The sequence below is a fragment of the Tasmannia lanceolata genome, unplaced genomic scaffold (assembly GCF_043159265.1).
Source record: "Tasmannia lanceolata isolate RefF3 unplaced genomic scaffold, GAP_Taslan_0.1 ptg000003l, whole genome shotgun sequence".
NCBI lineage: Eukaryota > Viridiplantae > Streptophyta > Magnoliopsida > Canellales > Winteraceae > Tasmannia > Tasmannia lanceolata.
Genome location: NW_027518680.1, coordinates 62979774 through 62991934, shown reverse-complemented (window position 1 = coordinate 62991934; position 12161 = coordinate 62979774). Strand labels below are relative to the sequence as shown.

Here is a 12161-nt window from a genome sequence, read left to right as displayed (position 1 = left end):
GATGTACAAAAGGGAAGTGATATTCAAGGGCTTTGATTGCAACGTTGACTGTCATTGGGTGTCCCTGGTGATCAAAAGGGGCGTAAATATCATTTCCCGGGTAAAAAAGGTAAAGATAACTCATAATGCAGTTTTTTAGGGCCTAAATTTGCTAAAGCTCTCCCCCCCAACCCCCCATTATGCAACCGTTTAATATGGGTAACAAGATAGCCTCTTACCTTAAGAAAAAAGGTAAAGATAACCATATACCATTTTTGCCTAAATTTGCGGAAGCTCTCTCATCAATGGCCGACCTACCACCCCTCATCCTTTTCTAAGAAAATGGAGATGGGGTTTATTTTCTCCAAACCAACAAAAAGGAATGATAATGTTACTTGGAGATAGAGACAAATCATCCCTAATTAATCTTCTAGAGATTATCTGTAAGGTTTTAAATTTCGACCGAAACCGAAATTGGGTTAAGTCGAAACGTTACAAAATTCCTCGAAATTTTAACGAAATTTCAGGCCGAAATTTAAGGAATATCCTTAAAAAATCTGAATTTTAATCGTTATTTAATATTATCCTGAAATTTCAGCCGAATGTACACGATAAAATATTACCCTTTTTTATTTCAACGGATTTAGAAAGGAATTTCAAAATTTGCCTGAAATTTCGGTTTCGATGAGGACCGAAACACATTCCGAAACCGAAATTTAAAAACTTGGATGCAGGTAGTAATTGTGATTGTTCATCTTATTGGTTGCTTTATATCTTTGCAATAAAATTAACCATTTGTTTTCACCTTAGGAGTTGATTGAATTAACTATGGATCCAAAATAGATCAATGGTTAGTAATTAACAAGTGGGAACCGCCCTTTCATCAGCCCATAAATTGATCATTTAACGTTTTGGTTAATTAAACTAATGAAAATGCACAGGGTTGAACAAAACCAAAAAGGTTAGAAAAATCATGAATTGATTTACAAGCGTCCATCACAAAAGGCATTTCGTAGATGGTCTGTCGCGTGTCAAGGCAGCCACCTGAATGATCACAAATTCTGCTGAAAAGTGAGCCTCTGTGGTTGCACTGACATGTTGTGAGGGACTCTAGCAAATCCCATTCATGGAAGTTCAAAGGTCCAAAAAATAGAGCATAAATATACAACACATACTAAAATCTCTAAAATTACACTATATGTCACGACCCGAACCCAAAATCCGGGGTCCGGCGCACGTGACAGCCGCCGCACACCGGTAGGGTCGCCCCCACAAGCATGCAAGGCTTCTTCACAACCAACTATTCTCAATATTTAGAGCGACTAATAAAAGCGGAAATTTTAGTCTCAATTAAAGCTCAAACGAAATACATATATAGGTCTAAAAGTCTAAATCCACAATAAAATAACAAACGCTTCTAAACTGGAAATAATGAAAGAAAGCAAGAAATGTCTTAGGTTCCAATCCAAGTGCTTGAATTCCTCAGCAAGTCTACTGCCGCTCCTCTGTATCTGAAAATTGTTAAACCACATAATGAGCTAACAGCCCAGCCAACTTTCCAAATCCAAGTTAGCTAATAGGAAAACGAAAACATGCTGGTGCGGAAAAGAAGTAACATGCCATAAAATTTAGCCAATGCAGAAATTGATAAGAATCAAGAAAATCATTTCTACATAAGCTATATAAGAAAAATACATGTTTTTACAAAAACAATTCCAACCACTCAGTTATGCAGTTTTCCACTTTGAAATTAATGACAAAGAATATATATTTTCAAACACTTGGTTTTGCATTTTTCCACTTGGAAATCAAATACTTAACAGTCTTCTCTGTGGCCAATTTCCAACCTTATTGGCAAGTAGCGTAACCCAAGCCGAACACTCGTTCGCAGGACTCACAGGTCCAAAAGCGCGCAATGTCACAATATCAATAGCCAGAGGACTCCCTACTGGCCGCCCGAGATCAACCTTACGGGTAGATAAAATTTGACCGGTCTACGTGATCACGTCCAGTGTACTCACCCACTGGTAGGTTGGGCACTAGATCCCCACCAGAGATCAACCTTACTGGAGGAATCCATTCCATACCAAGACTGTATACAATTATAGATAGAAGCAATTTAATGTTTGCAATACCGTGCCATAAATTTTGTAAACGCTTCAAGTCATAGGGGACTCCCCCCATTCCAATCTATGAAAACCATATCGTAAACAAAGTGCCTTTCAAATTGTTGCTTCATGAATTCTAGTTTTCAAAATCATGTTCTTCATAAAGCTTTTTATGTATAGGAATGAAAACATTTCAAGACTAAAGGATACCATGCATAATGACATTCAACTATTTAGAATGACATAACTAAAAACGGTCAGTGAGAATCTTCTCCAAAACAAGTTCCAAGTGAGAGTAGATATGCAAAAATTGTAATAGAAAGCTTTCAACTTAGCTAAATGTACATATTTGATAATACACTGACATAAGGTAGGATCACCTACCTTAAGCGCAATCTCCAAGAATTACTTTGCAAGGTCAAGATTGATGCAGGTGTAACCACTAGCTCAATTAATACCCAAGTCTAGGGAAGGATCAACTTCTTTAAGGAATTCCGTCGAACACCCTCTCGCTGCAAAGACCAAGCAATAGTAGGCTTTTTCCCGGTTGAGAAGGAACGGTGACAACCAATTGTGGTCGTGTCAAAGGCGACTACAAGTATGAGATGGAGGGTCCAGAGACAACAAGCTTCCTCTTGCACTTTCCACCAAGACGACACAGAACTTCCAAGGTATTTCAAAACCCCAAGAAAGGAGGCTAAACAATGCAAATGAATGGCGGACGGGGTTGAAACAACTAGCAATAGGGGCTGCTTGTATTGAATTAGAATCCATTGGCATTGATTTTAGGGGATGTTGTAGATGAGGGCACAAATACAAAGTGGTTGCTGTCATTCAAGGAAGAGGGGAAAAAATGATGCCTTGAAAGAGAACTAATCTAGTCTCTGATATTATCTTCAATTGAGAGAAAAGACCAACAACGGTCTCTTGTCCAAAGTCAATCCTCTTCATACATGCTAGGTGACTCATTTTTCCATAAGGCTTGATTTGTAAGAAAGGCAACTGCCTTGATCGACCATGCAACAATTAAATTTGATTTGGCAAAATTTCCTTCCTTGCATATGACAAAAAGGTAAGCAATTTAATTGGGTTAGGTAACTTGCCTTCCTTGCCCATGGCCAACCCAACACACCAATCCAAAATTGCCTTGCTTGCCCACCATGCTATATTTAGTTAAGAAATTAATTGGCTATTCTTATGGCAACAAATCATGGCCATCCAAAATTCAAAGAAGGCACTAACGGATTTGGTCATCTCTCCTACTTTCCGTTTATAAACAAGATTGATATGGGAATATCATTCTTTACACTTTCCTTTAAGAACTTCTATTTAGGATCCTACAGTACCTTACTAGTCCAATAATCATCATGGCCTTTAAAAATTAAAACACTTCTAATTCAATTTCTAGTCACCGAAATTGAAATCCCTAATGAGCACACAAAAAACTTGTCCTTACTTTATTTATGGCATTTGCTTAAAAGCATAGCTACTTTTAGTAAAACATCAAATACCTGATTTTGATAATGACACCCTATTCAAAAAAACTACCACTTTAAAATTACCTTATTCTAGAGGCATGAGTTTTGGTAGGGACACTCATTTCCAAGCAAATATTCCTAATTTCGATTTTACTAACGACACTCATTCCAAGGAAATTAATCATAAGTCCATTTGATAATAACACCCTTTACAAGTAGTTAAAACATGTTCAAGCATTGGGGCTGGGTGTTACACTATACCTGTAAGATTTCTAAACCAATGCCTATTATAGCAGGGGCATTTTTCTAACTTTATAAAACCATACTCAAAACCAGAACATTTTCTTTCTCTTCATTTCGTTCACCATTCTTTTCGGATTTCATTTTCCTTTCTTAAACTGTGTTTTAACGTAGGTAGGACCTAGGACATGGACGGTCTGATTTGAAATAGATTGTGACTCAAATGTATGATCCGAAAAGTATATTGAAGAAATCCAACTGAAAAGGGATATGATCGGATCGTGACCAAGAAATAGTGGATACGATCCAACGGCTACCATTATCCGATTATTAAGATTTTGCCATTTGAATGCTTATATCCAAACCCTTAAATTGGCCTCTTGCAAATAAGCTTTATGATAAAAGCATTGCTTGAGTATAGGAATTGTGGAGAAGAGATTACATTTGAGAAAAGTCTTAATTAGCCTAACCATTGCCCATTCTTCTTTTAATCCATCAATCCGACGGCTTCTATTATCCGATCTTTAAGATTTTCAAACTGCCATAACTATACATGGGATGCAGCAGCAGTGATACCGTTATCTTTCCAATAAGATTAACCATTGATTTTCATGATTCAATTGATTATTGATCCAAACAAGATCAATGACTGGTAATTAATCAGTGGGACCCACCGTTTCATCTGCCCATAAATTGATGATTATTGGACATCGGATAATTAAAGGGAAAATCATTAAAAAAAATGCAAAGTTTATACGAGATTGTGAACAAAGGGTATTGATTTGAAAATTATAAAAAAGGTGTTGTCAGGTGAGAGAAGATGACTTTTAGGACAAATATACCCCTCCTAATGGTTCCGGGGTATAAAATGTGGTTCCGGGGTATAAAATGTGGTTCCCTAATGGTTCCGGGGTATAAAATGTGGTTCCCTAGTGGTTCTGAGGTATAAAATGTGGTTCCGTAGTGGTTCCGGGGTAGAAAATGTGGTTCCCTAGTAGTTCTGGGGTATAAAATGTGGTTCCGTAGTGGTTCCGGGGTATAAAATGTGGTTCCCTAGTGGTTCCAGAGTAGAAAATGTGCTTCCTAGTGGTTTCGGGGTATAAAATGTGGTTCCCTAGTGGTTCTGAGGTATAAAATGTGGTTCCGTAGTGGTTCCGGGGTATAAAATGTGGTTCCGTAGTGGTTCCGGAGTATAGAATGTGGTTCCGTAGTGGTTCCGAGGTATAAAATGTGGTTCCCTAGTGGTTCCGGGGTATAAAATGTGGTTCCCTAGTGGTCCTGGAGTAGAAAATGTGGTTCCCTAATGGTTCTGGGGTAGAAAATGTGGTTCCCTAGTGGTTCCGAGGCATAAAATGTGATTCGGTAGTGGTTCGAGGGAATAAAATGTGGTTCCCTAGTGTTTCCGAGGTATAAAATGTGGTTTTATAGTTGTTCCGAGGTATAAAATGTGGTTCCGTAATGGTTCTGGGGTATAAAATGTGGTTCCGAGGTATAAAATGTGGTTCCCTAGTGGTTCTGGCGTATAAAATGTGGTTCTCTAGTGGTTCCGGGGTAGAAAATATGGTTCCCTAGTGGTTCCGGGGTATAAAATGTGATTCCCTAGTGGTTCCGAGGTATAAAATTTGGTTCCCTAGTGGTTCCGGGGTAGAAAATGTGGTTCCCACGCCGGACCCGTATGGGCCGGGTCGACCCGCGTGTCACCCGAATTTTTGCCGTATTTTTTAAGATGTTTTTGGGAAATGTTATCCGCACTACCGTATTTTGATGAGGACACTCCTCACTTTATTAAAAGTACGGTATGGCCCGCACCATAGGATGATCCAAACCGTCCATTAGATGGGCCACTGCCTAAATAGGTTGTGCCCCAAAAAGCATTTCCGTAGGTTTATCCTAACCCTCTGATCAGAATTTTAGAGGGTTGGTCCTAACCCTCTATAGATCGTAGGGTTAGGATCAACCTATGGAAATGATTTTTGGGACACAACCAATTTAGGCAGTGGCCCATCTAATTGACGCTTTGGATCATCCTATGGGGGTCCATACCGTACTTTTAATTAAATGAGGAGTGCCCTCATCAAAATACAATAGTGTGGATAACATTTCCCTTTTTTTGTATGGGAATTTGCTAGCCACCTTTGCCGAGGCAACTTCTCGGCTTGTGGCCCATCCTTTGATGCAAAGATTGGCAGAAGTAATATGAGTGCAAAGGTGGCTAGCACAACCATAATTGAAAAAAATAGTAATCATTACTGATTTGTGGCTGAGGTGCTAAGTTTTAAATGAAAAATTACGAAAAAATGGAAGCAAAGTATTAAAATTACAAAAAAAATACCAAAATGATGCACTAACATATGACAATTACTGAACTACAAAGTTTGACTGTCTTCCGTCGGAAGTCCGAACGTTTGTTCGGAGGTCCGAAGTTTTGTTCGGATTTCCGACGGAAGCCAGTAGAATAGGGATAATTCCAAAGATTTTTATTTTCAAATTGAGTAAAAATTCAAAGGATAATAGGGATATACATTGTGATCTTAGTGTCATGCAGGCAACCATAAATTGAAGCTTGATTTTGGTGTTTTAGAATAAAAAAATGCAAAGAAAATGGATTTATCTTGAAAATGGGGAAAATAACAAAATTCAGTTTTAAGCTCAAAATTCATTTTCTTTGCATTTTGTAGCACTGCTTCGATAAGTTTATCATGAATAAACCCTCATGATTACCAAACCCTGCTGTAAATGGCAACCTTCAAAACCTTTCCATGGAGTTTTCCACGTTAGAAAAGTCTTGAGGAAGAAGAAGGTGGTAGGTGAGAAGGTAATAAGTGCATAGGGATAGGTGCAAAAAGGTGGAGAGAAAAAAGAGGTAGGAGGGGTATATTTGTCCTAAAAGCCATCTTCTCTTCACCTGACAACACTTTTTTTATAAATTTCAAATCAATACCCTTTGTTCACAATTTCGCATAAACTTTGCATTTTTTTAATGATTTTCCCATAATTAAACTAATAAAAAAGCATAGGAGATAAGCAAAAGCGTAGAATAGAAAGCTTTTTCGTACAAGAACAAGTAGAGGCTTCGAATCTGTGGACAGAGATAGAGAAAATTGACCCTCTCACTTCGACCCCACACTTTCACTTACAAGTTACAACCCAAAAGCGGAAAAATCTAAAAGACGCACACTATCTGTTCGAGAGAATGCACGAACGAAAAGCAGTCTCCTAGTCTCCTATTATTGCTGCAAATACTTGTTGTGGGAATTTCTTTCATGCCCTTTATATGTTTAAGGAGATGATGGACGAGGGTTTGATTCCCAACGAATTCACTTTGGGCAGCCTTCTTAAGGCGATCTCTGGTCTAGGTGATGTATGGGTTGCAAAAAGCTCCATGGTTGGTCTGTAAGGACTGGTTTTGCATTAGTTGTTGGTGTGCGGACTTCCCTCATAACCATGTACTCAGAATGCGAAATCTTGGATGATGCTCGGAGGATTTTTTGCGAGGTCCCTCTTCCTTTGCATGAGGACATTCCGACATGGAATTCGATCATATCCGCTAATGTTTCAAATGGGAATTAGAGTGAAGGCTTTCAGTTGTTTTTAGACATACTCTGCATAGGACTTGTTCGTCCAACATAATTCCTTATGCTAGCATGCTCAATGCTTGTACTTCTGTTGGAGCAGAAGAGTATGGGAGGATAATATTTGGAAAAAACATCAAAGATGGGCTGTTCAACAGGACTACTATGGGGATTTCTCTCATTACATTTTATTATAAGTGTAGTGTTATTGGTGAAGCCTAATCTCAGTCTAATTTGGAAAGTACTGTACATCTCTATCAGTGGAAGTGCAGATATCAGTCTTCAAGTGGGAGATTGTTATTTTTATACAAGGGGTAGTTTTGTACTTTCGTGAATTAGATTTTTTTTCTTTATTGTAATGCGTTTCTGAACGCCATATAAAAGGGATGTGATATCAGGAGACCCAATTGTGAGAGAGGCATGAGGGTTTGTAATCTCTTCTTTAGAACAGTGGAATCGTTGGCTTGTCGCTCTGCCGTGGACGTAGCCCATACCAAACTAGTTGGGTGAACCATGTAAATCTGTGTGTGAATCTTTCGTTTATCTTTGCATCGTTATTCTGCTTCGTTGTTAATTCCTAACATGTAGGAATTTAAAAGATGCAAATAGAATGTTCGAGATGATATCCCCAAAGAATGTAGTTTCATTGAATACAGTTGTCGGAAGTGCTTAGCACTATGATAACGAAGTCTGAAGAAAAAGGGTATATCAGAGGATTGAAGCCTTGTCACGCTTCTAAACCGGTTAGCCATTTACAGTTTGCAGATGACACGCTGCCATTTATAGAGGAAGATGGGTGATCGGTAGCAAACTTTAAAAGACTATTCCGATGGTTCGAAATTACATCCGGATTAAAAATTAATTTTTCTGAAAGTGTCATGGCTGGGATCAATGTTCAACACAAGCCTGTCATGCTGTGAGCATTGGATGCAAAGTGGAAAAGTTACCGATTACATATTTGGGACTCCCGCTTGGCTACGGAATTCCATCAGCTACTCAATGGGATCCGGTAGTTGAGAGAATCGAAAGGAAGGTGGCCATATGGAAGAAAAAATACATCTCTCTTAGTGGAAGAATTACATTGATAACTTCCCTTGCAAATATGCTGGTATATTTCATGACCTTGTACAAAATCCCGTCGAAGATCGCTTCAAAGAATCGAAAAACTACAAAGAGATTTCCTTTGGATGGGGATGGAAAACTAAAGAAATCTAGGCACTTGATCAATTGGAAGAAGGTATCAAAATTGAAGAAGCAAGGAGGACTGGGGATTGGGAAAATTAGAACTTAGAATAAGGCATTATTGGGAAAGTGGTTGTGGCGGTATGGAGCGGAAAAGGGGACTCTTTGGCACAATGTTATAGGGGAAAAATATGGGAAAGAATGGGGGTACATGGAATGCTAAAAATCTTACGGCCGGAAAAGGGTCGGGAGCGTGGAAGTTTATCTGCGCCTCTTGGGATCAATTTGAGCAATTCGTGCGCTTCAAGGTGGGCAATGGGGAAGAGGTAAGATTCTGGATTTATCTATGGGTGGGAGAGAACCCGATGTATTGTTTATTTCTTGACATTTTTAGGCTTGCCACCAGCAGTGAGTCCAAAATCTCAGACTATCTAATTAGGGGGTCAGAGCATGGAAGGGTTTTTTGGGATATTCGGCTACTCAAGGCTCTTAAAGATGATGAAATTGTGAGCTTCACAACGCAATTACAGCTTCTAAATTCTTGTCATTGTTCGATTTTTGTCATGGATGAAAGAATTTGGACACCTGATCCAGACGGGAGTTTCTCCGTTAGATCTTTCTTTTCGGCCTTGTGCAGTGGGAATAGGAAGGCTAAGTGTCAGGCGAGAGTTTGGAAGACTTGGGCACCTCCAAGAGTGGCGGCATTCGCTTGGACCGTCAGTCATAAAAGGCTTTCGCTTGGACCGTCAGTCATAAAAGCATAAATACATAAGACAGACTAAAGAGAAGGAAATTTCAGATGGCAAGCCGGTGTGTTCTATGCAAGAAAGCAGAGGAAACTATTGATCATTTACTTCTACATTGTCCGTTAACCTATCAAATTTGGATGAATTTTCTTAGATCCTTTGATGTGTCATGGGCTTTTACAAAAGGCATTAGAAGGACCTTATTGAACTGGCGTGGTGGTACGTTTGGAGATATGGGGCAAGCGATGTGGAAATTCCTTACTTGTGTCATCATCTGGAACGTATGGAATAAAAGAAACAACCGGATATAGAGAAAGGAGGTTGAATTGGGTCATCTTACAGATTAAAATTAAATTAATTTCATGGATCAAAGATAGAATGAGAATTAATTATGGAATCGAGGATATATTAAGGAGTTGGAATACTATTATTTGGGAGCAGATGATCAAGGAAAAAGTTACCCCAAAATGGCAACCTCCGCCGATTGGCTGGTTCAAGCTAAACTTTGACGGAAGCTCCATCAGAAAATCCCGAAAAAGCAGGGATCGGTGGAGTCATTCGCGATAACAATGAGACGATACTGATGTCTTTCTCAGGACCGGCAGGCATCTGTTATGCTAATGAAGCTGAGGTACGAGCGCTGTTATTTGGGTTTAAATGGTTCGCTAATAGCAAGCTCGGACCGCTAATTGTAGAAGGTGATTCCTCAAACACCATTGCTTGGGCAACCAAAAACTCAAACGGACCCTGGAGATTGCATAACTTCGTGACTAAAATTAGGGATTTGGTGGGTGTCATCATGCCAACAATCGAACATCGGAGGAGATCGGCTAACGAGGTCGTTGATCAACTGGCAAAGGATGGTGTTCTGCGTGAATTCATGTCCATTTTTATAGCGCCCGAGATGGAGGGTATTGCAAAGAATATGTAGAAGTGTTATCATTTTCTGATGATCTCTAAGCGGGGGGTGTAACTAATGTATGTCCTCCTTTCATCTTTTCTTGGTAATAAAAGTCAATTTTCAAAAAAAAAATAAAAATAAAAAAATAAAAATAAAAAATAAAATGTCGCAGGATATGAACAGAATTTGTTGCAGCAAAATTGCCATAGATTTATTCCGTGGACTAGTCATGTCAGAATCATGTGTAATACCAATCCTCATAACATTTCCCAGCATCCTGAGCGCTATATCTGCCGCCTCAGCTCTAAAGCATGGTCAAGAAGTCCATGTGCAGATGATCAAGTCGGGACTTGAACATGAGATGGGCATATCCAATTCTCTTATTACAATGTATGATAAGTGCTGAAAAGCACGAAGATCAAGCTTATATTTTAGAGCTAAATGCTATCTTAACAATGTACTCAAAATGCAGTAGGCTGACCGATGCAAAGAAAATCATCAAAGCAATGAGCAAGAGGGATTTCTACACGTGGAATGTGTTGATGAATGGGTATTCCATCAGTGGCCATTATTATGACACCATCATTCTCTTTCTAGATTTGCTTGAGCAAGGAATGCATTTCCATCAGTTGGCTTTCTCGTTTCTTCTTACAACTTGCAGCAGATTGGCTTCCTTGCAGTTTAGCAAACAGTTTCATGCTTTCACCATAAAATAGCAGTTTCAGATTCCTAATCAGCAAACTCATGTGTTGTCAATAAATAATGCTTTGGTATCCATATATTCAAAATGTGGTAGCATCATCAATGCGATTAGTGTATTTGAAAGGAGGGAAAGAAGAGATGTTTTTTCATGGCCTGGCATGATTACTGGGTTTGGACATGATTATGAATCACTCAATCTGTTTGAGAGGATGAAAGCAGAAGGTGTCAAACCAAATTCCGTAACCTTTCTCGGATTGCTTACTGCTTGTGCTCATGCAGGCCTAGTCAGAGAAGGAACCCTCATTTTTCAGCTCCATGAGCATTGAGCAATGAGCACTATGCTTGCATGGTTGGTATGTTCGGGCATTCCTGTCAGTTTGGAAGAGCTGAAAAGTTGGTTGAGACTAGCATTGCTCTTATTGGGACTAAGTGGAACTTTTGCTTGAGCTTGTGGAGGGTGTTACTCGGGGTGTGCCATGCACATAAGCAACTCGAACTTGGTGTGCTTGCTGCAACAAGAATTCTTGAGATGGAACCTGATGATGAGCATACTCACATTCTTCTAGCTAATCTATATGCTGCCTTTGGTATGTGGGATGATGCAGTAAGAGTGAGGAGGCTGATGAAAGATAGAGGGTTAAAGAGGGACGTTGGGTTCAGCTGGATTGACATTGGAAGCCGAAGGAACATTTTCATACCAGGAGATGTTACTCAACAAAATAGGGAGGCGATATATGAGAAGCGGGCAGTTCATGACGTTGATGAGTCGCAAAAGGAAGCAATCATTTCTTATTACTGTGAGTAGCTGGCTGTAGCATTAGGCGTTTTCATTTTTTTGGGCAAGAAATGTGTAGATTACTGGTAAAAGCAATACCAAATCCAAATGAATTTATAGGGCAGGAAGAAGAAAGAAGATATACTATGACAGTTACAAGAATCACCAATCTATTGATAGACAAAAATCAGATATATAATCTTATGGGCTCCATTAATATTGGCCTTATGAGATATTTCTTGGCTGTAAAACCTGTTGATGTCTAGAAATTCGATCTAGTGCCCAACTCACATTGTTGAGGTTCATGGTGATAGAAATGGAGGATATTGACACCAAATAGAATAGCTACATCTTCGTGTCATGGAAGCGAGATGCATTTCTAGTTTCCAATGGTGTTAATGTGTGCCAGAGCGGTAAGAAAAGGCTCCCAGGATCGGGAGATTTTTTTAATAGTTAAATATTTAAGAAATCTAAAAAA

General features: G+C 39.1%; 1 protein-coding gene across 1 annotated transcript; it reads left to right on the top strand.

Annotated features, from left to right (window-relative positions):
• Positions 1-10369: 10369 nt before the first annotated feature.
• On the top strand, positions 10370-11713 carry LOC143870044 (pentatricopeptide repeat-containing protein At3g49170, chloroplastic-like). The gene is made up of 4 exons (XM_077376555.1): positions 10370-10596; positions 10679-10756; positions 11003-11192; positions 11285-11713. The coding sequence occupies exons 1-4, from the start codon at positions 10370-10372 to the stop codon at positions 11711-11713; spliced, it is 924 nt and encodes a 307-aa protein (XP_077232670.1).
• The last annotated feature ends 448 nt before the right edge of the window (positions 11714-12161 follow it).

Coding starts and splice junctions, on each gene's coding strand:
- LOC143870044 (XM_077376555.1), top strand. CDS start 10,370: ATGTCGCAGGATATGAACAGAATTTGTTGCAGCAAAATTGCCATAGAT. Junction 10,597..10,678: donor TCCAATTCTCTTATTACAAT/GTATGATAAGTG, acceptor CTCAAAATGCAG/TAGGCTGACCGATGCAAAGA. Junction 11,193..11,284: donor CTTGTGCTCATGCAGGCCTA/GTCAGAGAAGGA, acceptor CATTCCTGTCAG/TTTGGAAGAGCTGAAAAGTT.